Here is a 25,017-nt window from a genome sequence, read left to right as displayed (position 1 = left end):
CTGTTCATGTACTATGGCTGGAAGCATGACTCAGGGAATACACTGGTGGAACTAGTTCAATGTAACACACTGTACTCCATATATGGAGTTCCTACTGTAAGCTTCCTGTAAGTTGTTTACTGAGGGGTATAAATATTGGGGGAACAAGACAGTCTGGGTCGACTGCACTTACTCCGAGTTGCTGGTGTGAGTGTTGCTTATTTTTTAATAAATTATTTTTAAAGTTTCTATCCTGAGCTGCTGTTAGCGTCTTGTTTTGAGCCAGAGTGAGAAATGAACATTGATCCTTGCCCTTCGTGGCTCATCATGAGCTGCAAAGAGAGACTGGGCGAAGGGATCAAGGCAGTGGTAAATGCATCCTTGGAAGAGGGTGCAATGCCATTAGCCCTCAAGGAGGCAGTGATAAAGCCCATCTTGAAAAAGTCCTCCTTGGATCCCCAAGAGTTGAATAACTTTCGCCCGGTCTCTAATTTACCATTCTCGGGCAAGGTGATTGAGCGAGTGGTGGCGAAACAGTTACAGACACACTTGGATGAAGCAGATTACTTAGATCCTTTCCAATCGGGCTTCAGGACTGGACATGGAACTGAAACAGCCTTGGTCGCTCTGGTGGATGATATGAGGAGGGCGTTGGATAGGGGAGAATACACATTCCTCGACCTCCTGGACCTCTCAGCGGCCTTTGATACCGTTGACCACGGTATCCTTTTAAATCGCCTCGAGGGATTAGGAATAGGGGGCACTGTTTTACGGTGGTTCCGTTCCTATCGCTCAGACAGGCATCAACGGGTGGCATTGGGGGATGAGGTCTCAGACCCTTGGCCTCTCAATTGTGGAGTGCCACAGGGTTCTATCCTCTCCCCCATGCTATTCAACATCTATGTGAAACCGCTGGGAGCCATCATCAGGAGTTTTGGGCTGCAGTGTCACCAATATGCGGATGACACTCAGCTCTATCTCTCATTTAAGTCCTCACCAGAGTTGGCTGTGAATACCTTGTCCAAGTGCCTGGAGTCCGTAAGTGGATGGATGGGAGAGAACAGGCTGAAGCTAAACCCCGACAAGACCAAGGTGCTGCTTGTGGGTGACAAGGGAAGTTTAGGAGATTTAGACTTGGTGCTTAATGGGGTGAGATTACCCCTGAAGGACTAGGTCCGCAGCCTAGGGGTCATTCTTGACTCACAGCTGTCCATGCAGGCTCAGGTTTCGGCAGTGAGCCGGGCAGCTTGGTATCAATTACATCTGATACAGAGGCTGCGACCCTACCTTCCTGTGCACCTGCTCCCACGAGTGATACATGCCCTGGTCTCCTCTCGCTTAGACTACTGTAATGCGCTCTACGTGGGGTTACCCTTGAAAATGGTCCGGAAATTGCAGCTGCTCCAGAATGCGGCGGCACGCTTGATAAAGCATAGCCGTCGCCGGGATCATATTACTCCAGTGTTGGTAGATCTACACTGGTTACCAGTTGTTTACCGGGCCCAATTCAAGGTGTTGGTGTTAACCTTTAAAACCCTATATGGTTTCGGCCCAGTTTATCCGAAGGAACGCCTCCAGTATCACCAATTATGCCGCCTGACGAGATCAGCCACACAAGACCTTCTCTCGGTCCCACCAGTTAAAATAGCTAGGCTGGTGCGGACCAGAGAGAGGGCATTTTCGATTGTGGCCCCCACCCTCTGGAATTCACTTCCTTTTGACCTTCGACATGCCTCCTCCCTGATGGGTTTTCGCCGAGCCTTAAAGACCTGGCTATTCAGGCAGGCCTATAGGATTTCTGGGGTGGATTAGTTTTTATGATGTATTAATTGAAAGATGGTTTTAGATTAATTGATGATTGTGGCTTTTTGATTTGTATATTGTATTTTATATTGTTGTACGTCGCCTAGAGTGTCCGTTAGTTCGGACAGATAGGCGACTAACAAATAAAATTTTATTATTATTATTTATATTATTTTCTCGTAACACAGCATATGATGCAGCAAAATGCAGCAGCCAGATTGCTCACAGGAGGAGGTTACTGGCAACACGTTACTCCTTTGCTGAGAAACCTGCACTGGTTGTCGATTTGCTACCAGGCAGAAGGTTGTTGTGCTAATTCCCCAAGCCCTAAACAACTTGGATCCAACGTATCTTAAGGATTGCCTGATTCACCTCAATCACTGAGATCTTCTGATGGGACACTTTTGGGACCTGAGGTTCGGTCACCCTTTACCAGGGACTTAGTCTTTAGTCTTTGCTCTGTGGAACTCCTTGCCAATAGAAGTCTGGCAGGAGTCATGCCTGGTTTCTCTCAGATGTCTTTTTTTTTTACTGTTCAGAGAGGTTTTTGGAATTTGAAAATTTTTACCAAACAGTTTTTACTGTCATGTTACTGATGTTTTTAACAATGTTATTATTGCTGTATTACGTTTTCTATGAGGTGTGTTTTATAAATAAATAAAATTAAGTACTATTTGCATCTGTCCTCACAGTGGAAGATGTAGGGCAAATCCTGTGCTTGAACTAACTTTCACGGGAAGAGAGTGTAACTGCTTAAGAAAGAAGCAGAGAGTAGGAATAAATGGACAGTTCAAGATGTAGAAAGTGGAGTCCCCCAAGGATTGATATTGGGACCTGTGGAGAGTTACGGGTGAGCAGTGAGACAGCCACTTGCTGATGATATCAAATTGTTCAGGGTGGTTAAACAAAAAGGGATTATGAAGAGCTCCAAAAGGATATCTCCAAACTGGGTGAATGAATGAGCAGTAAAATGGCAAATGCAGTTCTATGTAAACTTGTGTAAAATGATGTATATTGGGGCAAAAAAAATTCTGTATTTCACATATCCACTCATGGGATCTGAACTGGTGGTGACTGACCAGTAACGAGACTTTGAGGTCATAGCGGATGGTTCAATAAAGATGTCAACCCAGGATGCTGCAGCTGTGAAAAAGGCAAATTCCATGTTAGTGTCAGCTCTACACTGCGTCTGCAGTGCCGGTGGGGGGCTGGAAATTCCTGGGTGGTTGGCAGGGAAGCAAAGTCCTTAGCCGGCAGTCTGGCCATAAATCTGCCAGGTCTAGGAGGAGGGGAGCTGATAAGGGCCAGGCTTGTCCGAAGCGTACTTGCCGAGTCAGGAGTCCAGAAGTGAGGTCAGTAGAGGTCCAGGATCAAGTGCCAAGGGGTCAGTCCAAAAGAGGGTGCCAGGAAACTAGGAACACACAAGCCACGCCTGACGTTGCAGTCAGCAACAAGCTGCAGCCAAGGTGTGCCTTATAAAGAGCAGGGTTGACAGCAGGTGTGAGCCCTCAGTGTTTGGGCCTTAAGGAGACAGGCCTGCCTCTCTTCTGCCTGACCTTCTGCTGTCTACGTTCTGCAGGTGAGGGGGGAGTATCCTGTTCACTGTCTGTGTCTGGCTGCAGGGACTCTGCTGTATCTGGGGTGCTCTGCAGCTGAGGGGAAGAAGGAGCTGGATTCTCAGGAGGCTCCTCCGTGTCTCCTGCTGCTCCTGGGTCTGCTGCTGTTACTCCCGAGTCGTCCTCATCTGAGGAGTCCTCTGACGGGGCCATGACAGTTAGGAATCGTTAGGAAAGGGACTGAAAATAAAACTGCCAACACGATAGTACAACAAGGGAGGGTTATACAAATTCTTGGAGGATAAGACTATCAGTGACTATTAGCCACAATGAATATGTTCCATCTCCATTGTCAGAGGTTTCTGAATGCCAGCTGTTGGGGAACACAAGTGTCCGTGGGGGGGGTGCTTGTGGGCATCCCATCGGCATCTGGCTGGCCACTGTGAGAACAGGATTCTGCACTATGATGGGCCTTAGGCGTGATCCAGCAGCCAGGCTCTTCTTAAGTCAGAAGCAAGACTGAGGAGGCTGATTAACATATTATTTGACATCAGAACTGAGCAGTTCATGAATATTTTGTCCAGGACTTTGTAGTACCTTCGAATGATACTGCGGTAGCAGCACTGCAGCTAAGGCACATGGCAATGCTTAAAATCAAAGGCAACCCTAGCCATCTGCCCTGGTTTCAGAACCTACCCAATCACTGATGCTGTTCAATGAAAGCCTTGGCATGTGCAGCTGTGTGGTAATATGAGACAGAACACAGGGATCCCCCTACTGTGTAAGTCATCTCAGCTGTCTTGAGGATGGAATGGAAGAAGAGGGAATGTCTTCCTCTCTCAACTACAGAATATTCATTTTCCCCACCTCGGATTAAGGGGAAATCCCTCCAGGGGAAAGAGTCAAAAATTCCATGGAGTTTTAATCCCAGGATCTCTCAGCACTACTGGAAAGAAGAGGCACAAAGGGGTAAAACAGGAAACAGGAAGGCACAAGGTGGCAGCAGAGAGGGCAGCAAATGGTGAACAAAGGTAAGAAAAGCAGAAGAAATGGTTCAGAGGGGTTGGGCGATAGGAAGGCGCAGTGGTTGGTGCATAGAGGAGACAGGAAGGAGGAGCAGTTTAAACAGCAGAAAATTAGCAGCTGTTGCTAGTGGCAACAAAGTGAAGGAGCAAGGCAAGAAAAGCAAGAGGAGGCTGGAGACCGTGGGGTTAGGGAAAGGAAAAGAACAGGAGGAGTATTATAAGAAACATATGGAGTGGACAAAAATGAATAATATAGATTGGGGCCAAAGGAAAAGAAGCAGTTGAAAAGATGGAGGGAGGGAGAGAAGCCCTTTCCATTTAGCACTCAGTGTTCAGGTTATTTCCCCATCCCTACCCCACATCCTTAGGCCCCTGAATGAGACTGTGAAAGAAGAACAGAAGTAAGGGTAATGCCATTTTCATAGCATGCTGACCAAACAATACAGAAGCCTAACCTCATCCCCACCAGCTTTTTTTTAAAAAAATAAAAGAACACCAATGATCTTGGAGGAGAAACAGCTGCCAGCCAGGAGCTACCATAACATAATTCTGCTCACTCTTGACATCAAGCAAACACTCCTGCTACTGCGCCCGTTCCTTGAACCGTCAGACATGGCCACAGCGACACATGCCTTAATTACATCCCGCTTAGACTACTGTAACGCACTCTACGTGGGGCTGCCTCTGAAGACTGTTCAGAAACGTCAGCTGGTTCAGCGTGCTGCAGCCAGAATGTTAACTGGGGCTGGTTACAGGGACCATACGACTCCCCTGTTACAAAAGCTCCACTGGTTGCCACTCTGTTTCCGGACACAATTCAAAGTGCTGGTGTTGACCTATAAAGCCTATATGGCTTAGGTCCAGGCTATGTATCAGACCGTATCTCCCTGTATGAACCTGCCCGGGCCCTGAGATCTTCAGGAGAGACCCTTCTCATGATCCCAACACCTTCTCAAGTCCGACTGGTGGGGACGCTGGATAGGGCCTTCTCGGTGGCAGCCCCTATGCTGTGGAATTCTCTCCCTAGGGATATAAGAATGACCCCCTCCCTGCAGTCCTTCCGGTGTCAAGCAAAGACTTTCCTATTTCAACAAGCTTTTGGTACTGATGGGTTAGGACTGCCAAGACCTGCACTGCTAATGCCAAATAGCATTATTTTAAATTGGCTTTGATCCTCTTTTAGCTATCAGTTTGAATGGTTTTAATATTGGATATAGTTTAATTCTATTTTAATGTAGATTCTGTGTGTTTTAATTCTATGTGTTTTTATCTGGAAGCCGCCGCGAGTTCCAGTGTTGGAAGGATGGCGGGATATAAATAAAGAAGAATAATAATAATAAAATAATACTACAGGCAGCCACTGGCAGGAGGGAGGAAAAGAAAGGAGATTCAAATAGAGGGAGAGAGAACATTTGGGCTGGGAGGTGGTGCTCGAAGGGCAAAGTAAGAGTGCTACTGCTCTCACAGGTTCCTCTGACATGTTTATCCCTAAATTGTACCACTTCCACTGCACACCTCTTCCACACAGCTCACACACATATACACACACACAAACAGATGTCTTGTTCATTGAGCATTCATTCACAAAGTTAATGGGAGGGAGGGTTTATATGACATAGGCTAATTATTGAGCATTTGGTCTTGTTTGTTTGCAGGGAAGTTAGGCAATGTTGCATCAAACAATTATTATCCCACGCTTCATTAACACAAAAGTCGGGGTGGGGTGGGGGGTGGATTTGTTGTGCAAGCTTGGTAGCTCCATCAAGAGTATCTGCATTAAGATAAATGGGGCAAGGAATAAAAGGAATATAGTAGCTGGAGTCTACTACCGATCACCCAATCAAGAAGACGAGGATGACCATTTTGAAAAACAAATTCCCAATGTTATCAGGAGGTATGATGTAGTAGTAGTAATGAGGGACTTCAATTACTCCAATATCTGTTGGGAAACAAGTTCTGCCAAATACAGCCCCTCCAAGAAATTCCTGACTTCTGTTGGAGATAGCTTTCTCCTACAGAAAGTGAAGGAAGCAACTAGAGGATCAGCTATCCTTGACTTGATTCTAACTAACAGAGATTACTTGGTCGATGAAATGGCAGTTAAGGGAACTCTGGGGGAAAGTGACCACACGATACTAGAGTTCTTGATTTAAAGGAAGCAAATGCTGAGAATAGCCACACATGTACCCTGGACTTAAGAAAGCCTATTTTAATAAACTCAGCACAATGGTAAGTAAGGTTCTGTGGCAAGCGACACTGAGGAGAAAAGGAGAGCAAGATGCATGGGAGTCTCTAAAAGAGGAAAATCTAAAGGTACAATGGCAAACAATTCCGTCAAGGAAAAAAGGTGGAAGACAGCAGATCAAGCCAATGCGGCTTCACAAAAAGCTTAGAGATGACCTGAAAACAAAACACATGAAGTGTTGGATGATTGGAGGAGAACTAATGTTGTCTTAATCTGCAAAAAGGAGGAACTGGGGAACTACAGACCAGACAGCCTGACGTTGATCCCTGGGAAAATTCTGACTATAAAGCGGTCAGTCTGGAAGCTCCTTGAAAACAATGCAGTGATTACTAGCTTACATGGATATATCAAGATCAAATCCTGCCAGACAGATCTTATCTTTGATTGGGTAACCTCCCTGGTAGACTGTGGGAATGCTGTGGACATAATATATCTCGACTTCAGCAAAGCTTTTGACAAAGTGCCCATTGATATTCTGATTAGCAAGCTAGCTGAATATGGGCTGAATGGAACAACTGTCAGGTGGATCCACAGTTGGCTATAGAATCGTACTCAGTGAGTGCTTATCAGTGGTTCCCTCTCAAACTGGGGGGAGGTATAGAGTGGCATACCGCAGGACTCAGTCCTGGGTCCAGTGCTTTTCAACATTGGGCCAGTCATTGCCTCTCAGCCTCCGAGGGAGGCAATGGTAAACCTCCTCTGAATACCGCTTACCATGAAAACCCCATTCATAGGGTTGCCATAAATCGGAATCGACTTGAAGGCAGTAATTTTATTAATGACTTGGGTGAGGAGGTGCAGGGAATGCTTATCAAATTTGCAGATGATACAAAATTGGAAGGAATAGCTAATACCTTGGAAAACAGAAACAAAATTCAAAGGGATCTAGATAGGCTGGTGCATTGGGCTGAAGACAACAGAATGAAGTTTAACAGGGATATTTGCAGAGTCTACACTTAGGAATAAGAAACTGAATATACAGTTATACGATGGGAGATACTTGGCTCAGCCATACTACATTCAAGAAGGATCTTGGGATTGTTGTTTATCACAAGCTGAATATGAGCCAACAGTGTGATGCGGCTGCAAAAAAGGCAAATTGTATTTTAGGCTGCATTAACAGAAACAGTTTCCAAATCGCATGAAGTATTGGTTCCTCTCTGCTTGGCACTGGGTTGGCCTCATCTTGAGTACTGCATCCAGTTCTGGATACCACACTTCAAGAAGGATGCAGACAAACTGGAACAGGCTCAGGGGAGGGCAACGAGGATGATCGGGGAACTGGAAACAAAGCCCAATGAGGACAGACTGAAAGAACTGTGCATGCTTTGCCTTGAGAAGAGAAGACGATGGGAGATATGACAGCAGTCCTCAAGTACTTGAAAGGTTGCCACACAGGGGAAGATCAGGATCTCTTCTCAATCGTCCCACACTGCAGGACATGGAATAATGGGTTCAAGTTGCAGGAAGCCAGATTTCGACTGAACATCAGGAAAAACCTCCTAACTGTTATAGTGGTACCACTGTGTGGGAGACACAGTGTTGTATCCCATATGGCATGACCCATGAGCAGCAATTGCATTTCCCTTGCAAACAAAAGGGACTGCAATGTGGATTGCACCTGGGTAAAAGAATGAGCTGTTGGATTAGGAAGTTGATGTTCTAAATTTCACCCTCCTAACCAGAAACTGGGATCTTCTCAATCGTCCCAGAGTACAGAACACAGAATAATGAGCTCAAGTTACAAGAAGCCAGATTTTGGCTGAACATCAGGAAAAACATCCCAGCTGTTAGAGCGGTATGGCAATGCAACCAATAACCTAGGGAGATGGTGGGTTCTCCAACCATGAAGGCTTTCAAGAGGTAGCTGGACAGCCACCTGTTGGGTATGCTTTAATCTGGATTCCTGCGTTGAGCAGGGGGTTAGGCTTGATGGTCTTATAGGACCCTTCCAACTCTACGATTCTATGTGTACTCACTTCTTCCCTCCCCTTACTGGATCTCCATGGCATATGTAAACAAATGGCAGGGACTTTCTTGGCTAACTGGGGCTTTCTCTGGACAATTATTTACTAAGGGCAGGATCCAGATCAGTGGGACTGTCCCAACTAAATAGGAACAGTTCATGATTACACAAAGTGAGTACAGGAGTGTCACATTTAACAGGATGCTTTACCTAACCATTAATGTTTGAGAGAATTAATGTTTCTCTGAATCCTAGAATTGATTTTTACGGTACCTTTTAAAAAACACCGGTTGCTCTGAAATGCTTGCTCTTGAAATAATCCAAAACTGCTCAGACCTCCCTCATGGCTGGCTTCCCAGAAGCCACTCTTGATTCTCCTGAAATGCTTAAACTTCCCCATGGCCAAGAAATATCATTTAACATTGATTAATTAGTGGCAATCGAAAACACCAATTCTCATGACCATGAAACTAGTGTGTTGAATATGGGGGCTGAGTGGATCTGTATTAAGCTTAAGCATGGGATGACACACCCAGGCAGATGCTTTATCATGTGTCCAGTTTGGAACTAAACCTATACTTGTCACGCTGTTGCACAGTTGTCCAAAGTAGGCCAAGGGGTGGGACAGAAAACATGGCAGTAAGTTGCATCCTGAAAGTTTTTTTCATCCTGATAAAATCATATGACTACTTCATCATATACTTAATCTAGCATGGGTCAACACAACTAACATATTCACTATGTTAATGTGGTCATATAAATTTGCTCTACATGCAAATATTGCATGAAGGTGAGCACTTTCAGTGGAGGTTCTAACTGTGAACCAGACAAAGCACAAGCACAAAAGTATCCACCATACCATATAAACTGCTGCATGAAGCTGTAACCCGCTTGCCTCTTTCTTACTCTCCATGCACTGATTTAAGCCCAAGAGCAGAAGTCATATGATTCAGTATCCCATGAATAGAACGGCCAGGAGCCAGCTGACCTATGTAAAGCTTGGCTCTTCTGGAACAGAATGTCCTGACTTTAGTTGGCTAGTTTAGGGAACACACATCAGCTGCTTTAGACAAGAGAATCTGAGCTACCCATCCACTATTGGATCACCCCCCCCCCATTCTCAACTGATATGTACCTTGGTCCAACCCACATTATACTTTTTTCTGGTACTACTGTTTATTTCCTCTACATTAAGCACATGACACATGCCCCAACCTATAATAATACCACCATTTTGTATGGGCTCCTTTATTCCATGATTCTTCATACAACTTTTGCGCTAACTTTTTTGCTCATTGCATTTATCTTTTGCTATGGATTTTCATGTGAACCAGCCATGCACTGTTATCACACAAGTGGCTTCAATCTTGCAGAACTGATTTGGCACACTTTTACCCCTACTTTCCTCTCCCACCCCACCTTTAGCCTTTAATTTCAAGGGGTGACAACTATCGTCATTTTTGTTTGTTCTGTGGACGCTACTTCTCAATGCACACATATACAACTGTGCTTAATCTGAAAGACCTTTCCTCCCAAACCTTCACATTTAATTGGGTGTGGGGAGTTAAATTTTTACTGTGGTAGGAATGCGATTGTGGTAGTAGCATAAATTCCCAGAAACAACTTGGGGAGTGGGGAATTTCACACACATATGCCAAGGACTCTTTTACTCCAAGAATCCAGGAGACACTTCCCCTCCCCCAAGCTGGTTCTGAACAGCCAGCATCTCCTTTCTTCTTCCATTACCTTGAATGGGGATAAAGCAATCTCCCCATTAACTTGCATGAGATCGGGGAGAACAGGCTGGGTCCCCAAAAATGGCTGGGTGAAGGAACCTTATTATTTATTTATTATTTATTATTTCAATTTATATACCGCCCTTAGCGAAATAGCTCTCAGGGCGGTGAACAAACAAAATAAAATACAATATATCATAATAAAAATACAAAAACATATACAAACAACAAAAAGCACAGCAAAAACAAAATAAATACTACAAAAATTAAAATACAGATTAAAAGATTAAAAAAGTTAAGAAGATTAAAATGCCTGGGAGCATAAAAAGGTCTTTACCTGGCGCCGAAAAGATAGAAGTGTAGGCACCAGGCATACCTCTTCGGGGAGGCTGTTCCACAACTCAGGGGCCACCACAGAAAAGGCCCTAGATCTCGTAACCACCCTCCGGGCTTCCCGATGGGTTGGTACCCGGAGGAGGGCCTTAGATTCTGAACGAAGTGAATGGGTAGGTTCATAGCGAGAGAGGCGTTCCACAAGGTATTGAGGTCCCACGCCGTGTAAGGCTTTATAGGTCAAAACCAGCACCTTGAATCTCGCCCGGAAGCAAATAGGAAGCCAGTGCAGATGCGCCAGGACAGGTGTTATATGCGAAGACCGACTGGTCCTCATCAATAATCTGGCAGCTGCGTTCTGCACCAGCTGAAGCTTCCGAACTGTCTTCAAGGGCAGCCCTACGTAGAGCGCATTACAGTAATCCAATCTTGAAGTTACCAGAGCGTGGACAACGGAGGCGAGGTCGTCCCTGTCCAGATAGGGGCGTAATTGGGCTACCAGACGAAGATGGTAAAACGCATTCCGTGCCACCGAGGCCACTTGGGCCTCGAGAGACAAGGAAGAGTCGAGAAGAACCCCCAAACTACGTACCTGTTCTTTCAGGGGGAGTGTAACCCCATCCAGAATAGGGTAAGCATCCACCATCTGAGCAGGGAAGGCGTTCACCAACAATGTCTCGGTCTTGTCTGGATTGAGTCTCACTTTATTAGCTCTCATCCAGTCCATTATCGCTGTCAGGCAACGGTTCAGCACATCAACAGACTCACCTGAGGAAGATGAAAAGGAGAAATAGAGCTACGTGTCATCAGCGTACTGATGGCAACGCACTCCAAAACTCCTGATGACCGCACCCAGTGGCTGCATGTAGATGTTGAAAAGCATGGGGGACAAGACCGATCCCTGGGGGACTCCACAATGGAGAGTCCATGGTGTCGAGTGATGTTCCCCAAGCACTACCTTCTGGTGACGATCCGCCAAGTAGGAGCGGAACCACTGCCAAGCAGTGCCCCCGACACCCAACTCCGCGAGTCTCCCCAGAAGGATACCATGGTCGATGGTATCAAACGCCGCTGAGAGATCAAGGAGAATCAACAGAGTCACACTCCCCCTGTCCCTCTCCCGACAAAGGTCATCATACAGGGCGACCAAGGCTGTTTCGGTGCCAAAACCGGGCCTGAAACCGGATTGAAACGGATCTAGATAATCGGTTTCATCCAAGAGCGCCTGGAGTTGGCTGGCAGGTTGGCTTACAACCTTACCCTTGTAAAAAAAAGAGTCCTTGGCAGAGGAAAGATATTGCCGCCTCCTGGCCATTTCTGAGGATCCAGCCTCTTCTCTTTGTCCTCCTCCCTATGCACATCAATGTAGAGACCATTCTCTATTAACCTGCATGAACAGTCTGCATGGATGTGGGAAGCATGTGTGTATAAGTGATTTTACTAAGTGACATTTCAAGCACCACCCACTCCGCATGTTGTGTGATAAAGAAAGATGATTTAGTACACATGGCTTACGATCTTCCCATTTTGTATGGGCATGCCACTGTGTTATAAATGAGGAAGACACAGTGTTGTATTCCATACGGCATGACCCATGAGTAGCAATTGTATTTGCCTTGCAAACAAAAGGGACTGCAATGTGGGTAAAAGAATGAGCTGTTGGATTAGGAAGATGATGTTCCAAATGTCACCCTCCTAGCCAGAAACTGGGATCTTCTTGATCATCCCAGAGTACAGAACATAAAATAATGAGCTCAATTCAGAAGAAGCCAGATTTTGATTGAACATCAGGAAAAACATCCCAGCTGTTAGAGCGGCACAACAATGCAACCAATAACCTAGGGAGGTGGTAGATTCTCCAACACTAGAGGCCTTCAAGAGGCAACTGGACAGCTACCTGTCAGGGATGCTTTAATTTTGATTCCTGAATTGAGCAAAGGGTGGGACTTGATGGCCTTACGAGCCCCTTCCAACTCTACTATTCTAGGATTCTATGAAATAGCTTCCCTGCCATTGTCCTATGCAGCTTGATGTACCCTCCTAGTGTCACAGACTTCATTTTTTCCAGTCAGAGAGAAGGGAGAAAGTACCATGCAATTTTTAAGCAACTGCAAACTCCCCTTATGTCCCTTAGCTGGCACAATGGTTGGCTGGGCTTTGCATGAATGCTAGGCAGCCAAGAGATCTAAACCCAGCAGAAAGGTGCACGACAATCTGTCCAATATTAAGGGCAATTTCCTTGTTTCTTAGATATGTCACACCCTACTGAGTGAACTGCTTCCTGTTCTGTGATGTAGGTTGCATCATGTCCATAAAGCATGTGGTACAAGGCAGCAATTGGCAATTTGTTGACAAGCTAAGAGCAGCAGTTCAGGTTCTCTTCTCCTGCAGCAAAGTTACCATGTCTGATACTGCCATATTAGTTCTGCTGCCGCACTAGCTCTCTCATAGCCAGCAAGAAGCAGAACAAGCCTCACAATCATTTCACCCAGTAACCATGATATTTATAACTCACCTGCCTGGGAACAACAAGCCATTGACTGGCAGCTCTGCAACATGTCAGCTGCACTGGCTTTTCACAATTTTGAGAGCAGTTGTCAACGCCATTCTCTTGCAGTGCAGTGGCTATAAACCTCTTCAATGCAAGTTCTTATGATGAACAGCACATAGAAAGCTGTCTTATATCATGTCAAAACATTGACCCATCTAGGTTAGTATTGTCTACTCTGGTTAGTGATGGCTTCCCTGCAAAGCTTTTTCCTCGCATGATCAAACAGTACATTGCAATATTTAAACCTGGTGTCCAGTTTCCAGGCATGTAGCTATCTGTTGCATCTTACTAGAACAATAGAAATGAGGTATCTATAGTCAGGAAGCGATGGGGTCAATGACAGCAGACACAGAAGAGGGCACAGCCGGCTCAATAATGGTGAACCAAACCACTTTCACAGAATCATAGAGTTGAAAGGGGCCTATAAGGCCATCAAGTCCAACCCCTGCTCAACACAGGAATACACATTAAAGCATACCTGACAGGTGGCTGTCCAGCTGCCTCCTGAATGCCTCCAGTGTTGGAGAGCCCACCACCTCCCTAAGTCATTGTCGTGGTCTTACTGCTCTAACTGGACACAGTACTCAAGATGAGGCCTAATCAGTGCCAAACAGAGCGGTACCAATACTTCATGTGATTTGGAAACAACTGTTAATGCAGCCTAAAGTACCATTTGCCTTTTTTGCAGCCACATCCTACTGTTGGCTCACATTCAGCTTGTCATTAACAACAGTCCCAAGATCCTTCTTGCATGTAGTATTAGCTGAGCCAAGTATCCCCCATCTTATAACTGTGCATTTGGTTTCTCCTGTATTAAGAGTTCACGTTCATCCTGTGTATTTCCCATACTCTGGGCGTTAGTATGCAGACATCGAAGACCATGTGATTTACGGCCTGGCTTCCTTCCTACATGTTTATGAAGACTATTATTGGGCCCCATTAGAGCCGTTCCCTCAGTTCCTCTTACTGTGCACAAGCCTTTATTAGTTGTTACCGCCATGTTTACGTCTCCCTCTCCCTTAGGATTCCATCTAAAGCTCTCCTGATGAATTTGTCCATGCTGTGGCCAAACACATTCTTCCCAATCCTTGTAAGGTGCAACCCATCACCTTCCAGCAGTCCATCTTCTAGAAAGCATAGCCCATGGTACCAGAATGCAAATATCTCGAGTTGGCACCACCTTCATAACCAGTCATTCACCTGGAGTATTTTTCTTTCCCTTTCCACTCCTCTTCTAAGTATTGGAAGGATGGATGATAAAACTATCTGGGAAGCAAAGTCCTTGAGTTTCCTTCCCAGAGCTTCCAAATGTGACAAGATTTCTTTGTAGTTCCACTTGGCAGTATCATTTGTTCCCACATGGATGAAAAAAAAGGGATATCTGTCAGTGGGCTTTATGAGCAATGACAACTCTTTGTCACATCACTAATCTATTCTCTAGGGAGGAAGCATACCTGGTGAGTCCATGGATCTTCTTGGCATACTTGGGTTTCAATCCCACGCAGTAGGGAGTCTCCCACCACCACTACTCTTCTTTTCTTCTTGTCATGGAGTGTGGTTTCATTGCCTCTGCTTGACTGAGCTTCAGCCTCTTGCTCGCTGTCGCGTGGGCTCTCTGCAGTCTCATCCTCAAGTGCCTGGAAGCAGTTCCGTAGTTCCACCAGTGAAAGGTGTCTTCTAGCTCTTCTGCTCCTGTCACCCTTTTTCATGGAGTTTCCTCCAGTTTGTTATTGCTCTACACATGTGGACTGCCTTCAAGTCGATTCCAACTTATGGGCGACCCTATGAACAGGGTTTTCATGAGGCTGAGAGGCAGTGACTGGCCCAAGGTCACCCAGTGAGCTTCATGGCTATGTGGGGATTCGAACCCTGGTCTCCCAGGTCATAGTCCAACACCTTAAAACATGCTGTTGTTCTTCCACCTCGTGTAGTTCTTTTCACTGTTGTTGTTCCAGCGTTCTATCTAAGAACTCTTCATCTTCTCTTATACACTTCAGTGTGGCCACCTGCCATTCCAGGCCCCTCACATTTTCTTCCAACAGCACCACCAGGGTGCACTTGTTGCATGTGTACGCCATGTTGTTCTCAGGCAAGAAAACCAACATTGCACACACCTTACAGGTCACCAGCAGTGGGGTGTCCTTCCCATCCATAGTCTCTACTGCCCTTTGTTTCTTTCTTTCTACTTGTATTGGAATGGCTTATGCTTTGTCCTGTCCTCCTTCAGGGTAAATAGGAGAGTCCCACTGGTATGCGGTGCACCGTACAAGAGGAAATTTTTTTAGTGACTTTCCCCTTGAACTCCACCCACCAAACTCCTGTTCCCTCTGTTCTGAGGCTCTGGGAGGAAGATGCCAGGAGTGTCAGGATCCTCTGAGAGCCAATTAATCCACTGGAAGTGAGAATTGACTATGAATACTACAGGGACTTGAAGGCCACATTCTCAGGTAGAATGTAGAATTTGCAAGAGGTGGTGATAATGATGAAAACAGCTGGCAAACGAAATGGCTGGACTTAAAGGGCAGACAAGAAAGTTAATGCTTGCCCAAAGAAATGAGCAAGTATCCCCTTGGCAAATGGACTGGCTTATAGCTCACTGCTCAGCTGTTTTGGACCGGTACTTACAAAAGAACTTAGGAGGGAACATCCTTTACGTAGGAAGAGTTTGGTCTGATCTGGCTCTTCTTTAAGAGTTCCCTTTCCTCTATAGTTTGGTGACACTGTGGAGGATACAGGATAGAATCCTGAAGGCTGGGCACCAGGGCAATTCTCTATACCAAAGGTGGGAACCTTTGGACCATACAGGCCTTGTTGGACTCCAACTCCCATTAGCTTCAGCCAGCATGGTCAACAGTCATGGATAATGTGAGTTGTGTCTAGAAGCATCTGGAAAGCCACAGGTTCACCATCTCTGCTCTGTACCCTTCTCAGGTGCCAGAGAATCTGAAAGGGGTTAGTGGGACTTTACCTTGGTCTGCATTTTCAGGGGCAACCCCATGTAGGACACATTGTAATAGTCCAAACAAGAGGTTACCACGGCATGTACCACTGTAGCTAGACTAATAAACAAAACAAATAAAGGTTTGCTAACCCTAACCAAAAAAAAGGAAATATTCGGAGTACTCCGACACTTTTCATCATATAAAGTGATTGAGAAATGTAATAAATAAATAAAAATGTGCACTTCCATGTTTAAACTTACTTAAATTGTAGCACTATTACGGTTACATGAATAAAATGGGGGTTGCTTCTGCTGCCTGAATGCTAAACACATTTACCTCGTAATAAATACCATTTTGTTGTAGAAAAGGATAATATATTTTTGAAGGAAAATAATAAAATAAAATGGATCAGTCAGTCAGATTTTATCAGTCTTTACAAAAGAAAAAGAAAAAAGGGCAATCCAAGAGTAAGTTAAAACACATACATTTGCGGAACTACAAATTTCAAAGTCAAATATAAAGTCCCCCAAATCATTTAAATTAAAAAAAATCCCTTTGGCAGTCAACGCTGTTTTGGGTCAAGAAAAGTAGCAAGTAACTTTTCTTGCTGCTAGTGCCAGAGCTTTTTTTGTGACAGTACTCACCAGTACAGGCTGTTGGCACCTCTTTGCTTCTGCTGCCCATGGCAGCCATTCTATGATGGCACCCATGACACTTTTATCAAGAAATCAGTACTGGCACCTCATTTTTTAACCAAAAAAAGAACTGTCTAGTGCATATAAAGCTATCATATAGGTAACAAAGTTGTCTACATTGGCCAGCAACCATATAATTTTAAAATCAACTGATTGACCTTCTAAATACTGAAATTAATAGAGGAATCTATCTTTAAGACAATTGTACAAAGGGCAATACAATATAGGGTACAATATATATTTGATCTGACCTGAACTTACATAAGACGGTCATTTGTTGGCCTATTAAAGAATTTACTGGTCAGTTATTCTGTGGGTGTAGTTTGAAAGACATCCAAACTGAGTAAATGCATGTCTAGCAGGAAAAAGGTTAATTCCTGGAAATAAACAGCCCTTTTGTGGTCATATATTCAAAGTTTAATATTTTGAATATATGAAGGATTTTAAGCCTGTTTTCACATCTTCAGCAAAAATTATATCATGGATGTTATAGTCAGAAATACATGACATTACTGGGGAAATTAATTGGATAAATTGACATCAAACTACTCCAACACTGTGCCCAGCCTCCTCTCTGCAGATCTACAAAACAAGTGTTGCTAAATGTTGGTCTGGCATTTGTGAGTTTTTTCCAGTATAGAATCATGGATTTATGAATGTGTGCTTTTAAAGAAGAGAGACCTACTTCAGTTCTAAAGTAATGCATGGGATGTACCATATGGGACTCCAAGTAGTACTTGCAGAACTTATTTTGGATGATATGCAATTTGTCTCTACCACAGCTACCCCAGCTACTACATCATATAACAAGCAAGAAATGGTTTTAGCAACAAAAATGTTATAATTGGTTTCACAAAAGATGACCCTTAGTATAATAAAGTGTTGTAATAGCTCGCAGTGAACAGGCAGATGAAATTTTAACTGCTGCTATGTGCCATATGGTGTTTTTTTTCTTTAACAAAAGTAACAGCCTGAGTACTTAAATGAGTTATACTGTTCTATAATATAACCATCCAGGACCTATTTAAGCTGCTTATGCCTTTTTGGCAAACACAACTATGGTGTTGTTACTGTAATTAATGGATAACTCTTCTTGCTTACAATAAGTTCCAAATTTAGAGAGTAATCTTCTCATTCTGACTTGAGATAATGAAGTATGATCCATGTCATCTGCATAAAGCAGCTCTGGAATTTTTTGATTGTTAATTGAAGGGGAGGGAGCTTCTGAACTACATCATTTAGGTAGAGACTAAGCTACAGAGGGGGAAATGCAGCCGTGTTTTAAGTTTTGTGATGTAAATATTGAATCTGAAAGAAAGCCCACAAGCCCAGTTCTAACGCTGACATCAGTATGAGAATACAGCTGTTGTATAACAAACAGCCATTTATCCAATGCAGTACGTGATAGATTTTCCCTTAGATGCTGCCAGTGAATTGAATCAAAGGCAGATGAGAGATCAACAAATGTGACATACAGCTTTTTGGGTGGGATGCTAACATACTTTTGGATAATCAGTTGTGCTATATCCCTTGAGAAAGCCAGCCTGCACTGGGACCTGGTTCTCTTTGACCAATTATTCTAATTTATCTAAAAGACATTGTGCATATATTTTTGTTGGAACATCAAGAAGACATATTGTGTGATAGGGGTGACCAGGGCGGGCTCCAGGCATGCGGGGGCCCTTGGCCATCAGCTTGCCCTGGCCCCCCGGTGGGTGGGTGTACGCACGCATGCGTGTGCCCCCGCACCCCCCTACCTGTCTAGTCTTTACCATTGCCCTTAATGAAGATGGCGACTGCGGTTTCCCTAAGGGGAATGAAGCCTCCGCCGCCATCTTTGTTGATGGCACACGTGCGTGCTATGCACGCACATCTCTGCCATCAACTAAGATGGCGGCAGCGGCTTCAGTACCTTAGGGAAGCTGCGGCCGCCATCTTCATTAAGGGCAATGCTAAAAAGCCGGCTGACAGGTAAGTGGGGGGCGTGGGAGGGCACAAATCATGGAAGGGGAGCAGAGGGCCCCTGAGGGGCCCCTATAGCTCCGGGGCCCTCAGGCCAGTGCCCAACCTGGCCAACCTTTAGAACCAGCCCTGGGGATGACCCCCCCTGCCAAAACAAACCCTATCACCTTTCTTAATGATTGGAACTAATGCCAGATGTCCAGCCAGCTGGCAATATGCTAGTTGAATTAATTGTCATGAACAAAATGGCCAAAATTGGAGCCGACTAGACTTGGTCAATATGAAAAACTACAAGCAGTAACATGTCTCTCCCTGCAGTTTTGCCTGAGGTAAGTCTCATAAGAAGGTATTTTACTTCTGTTTTGCTGGCAGGTGCATCTCAAAAGATGTTCTATTTATTGCTTCATGCATCACAACAGGTGCTCCTTGGATCTCTTGAAGAGTGCCATAAACTTATTTTCAAATTGCGAGATCCATTTTGACACTGGAATTTGACCCTCCACAACTGGTTTCATTTGCTTAAGTCCCTGCGTACCTGTCACCATGTAGTGCCCAGCTGGCTGTCTTCTTGCTATAAGATATTTTAAAGAATAAAAGGAAAGAAAGGATGCTGCATCAATCCTCGTGAGCATCAATATTCTCATGCTGGTCCAGGCGCCAATGCTGGGCTTCTGTGCTGTTGCACCCATCATCTGTCACATTCTGGGTAGTCATGGGGGGGGGGCTGGGCTGCAGACTTTGGCCACCCCCTGTACATTGGGCAAACTCTCTTTCAAGGAAGCTTTCCACCATTTCTGACCTTCACTCTGAGAAATCCATGATAAGCTTCTGAGGAACATCAATCTTCAGAACACAGTTTGAAAAACACTTGTTTCAAATTTTGTTTCATGGTTCCTGCTTTCCTGAGCAGTAGAATATACAGGGCCAGTTTCCTTGCTGGGAAAAAGTAATGTAAGCTTACATTTTGAAACATAATTTTTGAAACACTTGCTAATGTACAAATATACAGAGTGACACTAGGCTGTAAAGACTTGTCTGTAAATCAGCATACCCTTGATACCCTCCTCCTCCAGGGATCATTCATGCCAACGAACAGCAAAAAGTCAGACTTTTCTCTCCTCTGGATATATTCCAATGTCCCCAAACTGTTTCTTTCAAAGCACCCCCCTTCCAGGTGGGATGGAATCGTTAGCTAGTAGCCACCATACATCAAGGGCCATAAATCAAGCACCTTCCACTAACAAGTCTTTTAGAGAAACCAGTTTTTCATATCCAGAGAGAATGTTTGCAGCTATTACCCTCACAAGATGAGGTTCAGTTGCCCAGATATTGCACTTTCACATTTCAATGTTATACATTCTCTTATTATCACACAATATTTTATTCCCAAATGCTAATATTTTCAAAATTCTGATACGTATTAACAAAGTAGTCTGATTTAATCACCAAATAGGAAATGTAAGACTATTGTGTTATTTATATGAGTGCTGCAGCTTGTTTGCATAGTGAAAAAATAAGTACTGTACATATTCAGTAGCTACCTCTAGAGAATATGTGCAAATGTCTCATCTCCTTGATCTCAGTTTCCCATGAGGCTCCCCACACACCCCTAGGGAGTTATGCACCCTTTTTTCCCAAAACCCTCCTCCAGACAGTGATAAGTAACAGAAGGCCAGAATTCTTCCTATCTGAGACAACACGCTACTCCTGAACTGAAGGACTATGTTTACCCAGAGGCAGAGCCCAACTTTCCAGTGACAAAATAACAACTGCTAGTGCGGGCAGTGGCCCAACACACTGAAATATTGTGAGCTGCATAGGGTGACTTTCCTTCAATTAACTGATATAGAAAACTAAAACCAAACTTTGCCTACAGGGTCAAACAAGTCTAAATCATGGCATCAACTCCCCTCCAGTCCCTGCTAACTCACCCGTCTGTAGATATCCTCCTTGCTGGCTTCATACTTCTGTTGCATGCGCTCCTCCAAGAAGTAGATGCGCAGCTTGAGGCTGAAGTTCTCCTTCTTCAAGTCATTGAGGTGCTGAGACAGAGTACGATATCCATTAGACATGGTTGGGGATCCATGGGGTGGAAACCTCACACCCCTTTTATTCCAGTGACATAGTAAAACTGAGAAAGGAAGGGAAGCCCAGCAAAATGGCTATAGCGGCATAGCCTGGGAAGCCGACAGAGACATGGGGATGAGCTCAAAGTTCTGGGCGACAGCTGCCCTGTGGCGGTGCAGTTGCTACTCTGCTCAGGAGCAGAGTGTGGCTCACTTTCTTTTTTTACCTCCAAGAGGTATTTCAGGAATCCTTGGCAGACACTCAGCCTGCATGAACCCATATGCAAGTGGTGTAATCTGAGCTGGGATGAGGAGAGATCTGTAGCCACTGTCACCTCACAGCTCACCCTCACCAATTGCAGGAGATTAGCAGCTCTGAGGGTAACAGGGAGAATTTGGCAACCAAACTCACTGGAGAGGGATACAGAAAGATTATGACTGGGGCAGGTGTGGGATGAGTAATATGATCAAGACACAGCATGACAGGGAAAGAAGAGGAGAACCCCCCAAATTCCACTAGCGATCTGGTTTCATCACATAATTCTACATCTGAGGAAAGGGAAAGATCCTTACCTCTCTTCCCTTTATGGGCCTAGCAGGCCTTAAAATTCTATGTAAGACTTAGGTGAAGCTCCTAGTAAGGCTTATGACTAGGGCTGCGAACATTGCCAGTATTTAATTGGTCCAGCCCATGTGGTGTAGTAGTTAGAGTGTTGGACTAGGACCTGGGAGATCAGGGTTCTAATCCCTACTCAGCTCGGTCTCTTAGCCTAATCTACCTCACAGGGTTGTTGTGAGGATAAAATCGGGAGGGGAAGAACCATGTTTGTACACCACCTTGAGTTCCTTTCCTTGGAGTAAAAGGGAGATATACATGCAATAATAAATGTATACATGTAATAATAAATACACAACCAAACTCTCAGGTAACCAGTAGTGAGGTCTGAAGATCCAATAAGTCTGTGTCTCCCAGGCTCTGGCTCAGACTCACCAAGTTCACTCCACTCTTGAATTGCAAGGTTGAGGTTCTTCCCTGAACTCATCTAATAGGAGGGGGCAGTATTTTTGAAATAAAAACCAAATAACTCAGGATATACGCATAAAACAAGAGGATCAAGCAAACAATAATCCAGAGTATATAACTTGATAACAGCATATGGTCTGAAAGCAGGAGGAGGAAGTGTAGAATGGAATGTCAAGGAAGCCAAGGGCTGTTTTTGGGTAAACAGAAGCAGATTTGGAAGGGAACATTTTTACACAGAGAAGTAGCAGGTGGAGAAAATGTTCAACCCTTTCTCTACCTGCCAGTTTTCGGTTACAACTTTCCCCCACTAGCAACACTACCACCAAACTGTTTTCTGGTACAAGGGGTTCTAGTTGCAGGTTTGTGAAGGTAAACACACTGCTGCAACTCCACATGGGAAAAAGTCAATGGGGGAAGGACCATAGTGGGGAAAGGGTTGTGTGTCCTCTTGTCACTTCTGTATGCAGACTCCCTGGGTGCCTTTGCCAGAACAAAGCCCCATAAGGCTTTCTTACATGCACTTGTGTATGACATAAGCCCTCTTCAAGCTTTCAGCCAAACATGTGAGGACATAAAATATATAGGGCGCACAAAGGGACACCATCCTCACCTGCTCACCTCCAACCTTTCTGTATTGAATGGGAAGGTATGAAGAGGCTTTCGTCTAAGTGCATTTGGCTGAACATGCTTAGAAGCGTCCCCTGATAGGGAATGGAGGTTTCTAAGCACATTCAGCAGGCTTTCCCACTCAGTTCAGGAAGGTGGGGTGGAGGGGAAACAAGGCCTTTGGAGGCAGGGCCAGAAGGTCACACCCATGCCCCATACATCATTCATACCCTCAAAGGTTTGTCTGAACACCTCAGGAGGGCTGTATACATACTGAATAACAGGCAGTGGGAATCCAGTCCTGAGACCTGCTTCAGTCCTTCCTTAACGTTAAGTTTGCAAACAGACTTTAGTTGGATTCTCTACAGAGGTGAAGATGAAGATGGGGAGTTGGGAGAAAAGAAATTGCTAACACTTCCTGCAAGCTGGGGCTATACTTCCCCCCATATACTCACAAAACATTGCTGACTTCTCTGCAATGAGAAATTTTGTGAAGACCTGGTAAGCAGCTATTAGGAATTTGCAGGAGATTGCACAGCACAGAACGGTCTGGGACACACTTTGCAGGATAGCCAATAGATACATTCTGCAGTATATGGATCAAGTTGTCCCATTAGTGGCAGTTAGAACGCTGAAAAAATGCAATACCTTCAAAATGGAAGTTCTTCCTTTTGGGAGTTCTTTTTAGTCCCAGTAGGAGGAATTTCCCACTGACCCCAGGAAAATATCTGCCAGTGCTGTTTCAGGGCCCTGCCTTCAGTCTGATTACCTTTTCAAAATCTCGTAGGGCCTGAGTTTGTGCTATGATGCTCTGCTCAAAGCCTCCTGGGATGTGGCTCTCCACAAGAGTTGTTTCTAAGCCACTCAGAACTTTAGGTTGCACCTGCACCATGGAACGAGCCACATCCAAGTCCTCTGTGATAGATGTCTGCAGCAAAGTGCCCATGTTGAAATAGCTCAGTATCTGTGGCTGTATCTGATGTCTCTGCTGTATGGTATCAATAAACGCTGGCGGAGGGAGAGGGGAAAAAAGAGAGAGATTAATTCAGACCACAGGGATTTCTGCTCCACAGCCAAACTTCATCACAACTCCAGACAAAACACTAGCTTGAAAGCATACAGAATACTAGAGCACTGGCACAAGAAAGCCAGGAAGCTTGAGACAATTTAACAACAACCACTAAAAACAGTTTCAGATAAAAACATTCTAAAAGCAATTACAGACAAAAAATTATTTCATTCAGTGATATCTGGATTGTCAGGAACATACTCCTTCAGCCATCAAATGCCTAAGTAAACCAGAATGTTTTCAAATTCCTCCTAAATGTCAATAATGATGGAGGCAGGCACACCTGACCAGGCAGAGCATTCCACAAACAAGGAGCCAGCACTCAAAAGGCCCTGCCACAGGTCAATGCCAACTGGGCGGCCTACTTTTACTAGAATTCTGAATTGAATTATACAATGCATCAGTAATTTACAGGATTTGCTACTGCAAGATATTTTGATGGCCACTGGCATAGGGGTCCTTCCAGACTGGTGTTTTATTGCAGGTGTAGTCTACAACACTCTCTCTTTCTCGTTTTTATTGATTTTAAAGATACAAATTTAGAGAGAGAAACACAAATTGTACATCATATCCAAAAACTCCCCCCAACCCAACCCCAACCCCCAATAACACCTGGCACACTGAAGCAAGATAACCATACATGCTAAGGAGCACATTCCGTAACAATGCAATGTAATATTATAAGTCAAGTTAATTCTGTTCTATGTCTTACAGATGAGGTGGCAAGGCATCCAGAATTTTGCAACATGCTCTTGACACAATAATAATGCATTAGTGGTGGATTTATCCTGTTTTAGTTTGGTCTGTGATATTTCCTCAGTGCTACATTATTGCTGTCTGGAGGGGCTATAGAGCAACAAAAGCAGGACAAAAAATAAACCAGTACATTTGTGGTATAAAAGGTTATTGAATTTCAGCAGTAAGGTCCCCCACAAACATCTTTTTTATTATTATTTATGCTCGTGATGCTATCAGAGTGGTCATAAGTGATCCCACTTTCAATACTTTTTGCATCTGCAAAAGTTTTGGGATGGTCACACTGCTTCATTTCTAGTCAGTGCATATCCTATAACTACCTGCTGAAATCCTCTAACTTTCTTATGACTTGTCTTGTGGGTAAAGGGGGGGGGTCACATGAGGGAAAATGTGTGAGCCAAGGTGGCAGGGGATTAGTTACAAAGTGTTTTTAGGGATGGACAGTTCCACAGAGTGGAATGTTTTTCCTACAATATACTACATGTTTTTCAAGCATCTTGTTCCTGTTATGAAGTAAAAACATTATTTGAGAAGCAGTTTCTCCTCATAATCAGTTAGAGATGTGGTGTCTTACAGCTACATGTCAGGTATCCACATACCTCATCAGAAGCAGAAAGGGTGTGAATGCCCTTGTGTAAATGGCATTGGCAAAACTGATTAAGTAAGGACTACACAAGCAGATCAAAGTATAGTGCAAAGGGGA

General features: G+C 44.4%; 1 protein-coding gene across 3 annotated transcripts in view; it reads right to left on the bottom strand.

Moving 5' to 3' along the window:
- Positions 1-25,017, bottom strand: part of LOC133364404 (myomegalin-like) — a 164,637-nt gene that overhangs the window by 133,341 nt on the left and 6,279 nt on the right. For 2 of the 3 annotated variants that reach the window (XM_061584874.1, XM_061584884.1), the window contains 2 exons: positions 23,259-23,497; positions 20,725-20,835 (listed from right to left, as the gene is read on the bottom strand). In XM_061584874.1, coding sequence (XP_061440858.1) covers positions 20,725-20,835; positions 23,259-23,497 — 350 coding nt within the window. Of the gene's footprint in view, positions 1-20,724; positions 21,058-23,258; positions 23,498-25,017 lie in introns of those variants that run through there. The other variant, XM_061584912.1, reaches the window with a different exon arrangement.

The sequence above is a fragment of the Rhineura floridana genome, chromosome 1 (assembly GCF_030035675.1).
Source record: "Rhineura floridana isolate rRhiFlo1 chromosome 1, rRhiFlo1.hap2, whole genome shotgun sequence".
Classification (NCBI taxonomy): domain Eukaryota; kingdom Metazoa; phylum Chordata; class Lepidosauria; order Squamata; family Rhineuridae; genus Rhineura; species Rhineura floridana.
This window is presented reverse-complemented; position numbering and strand designations above follow the sequence as displayed.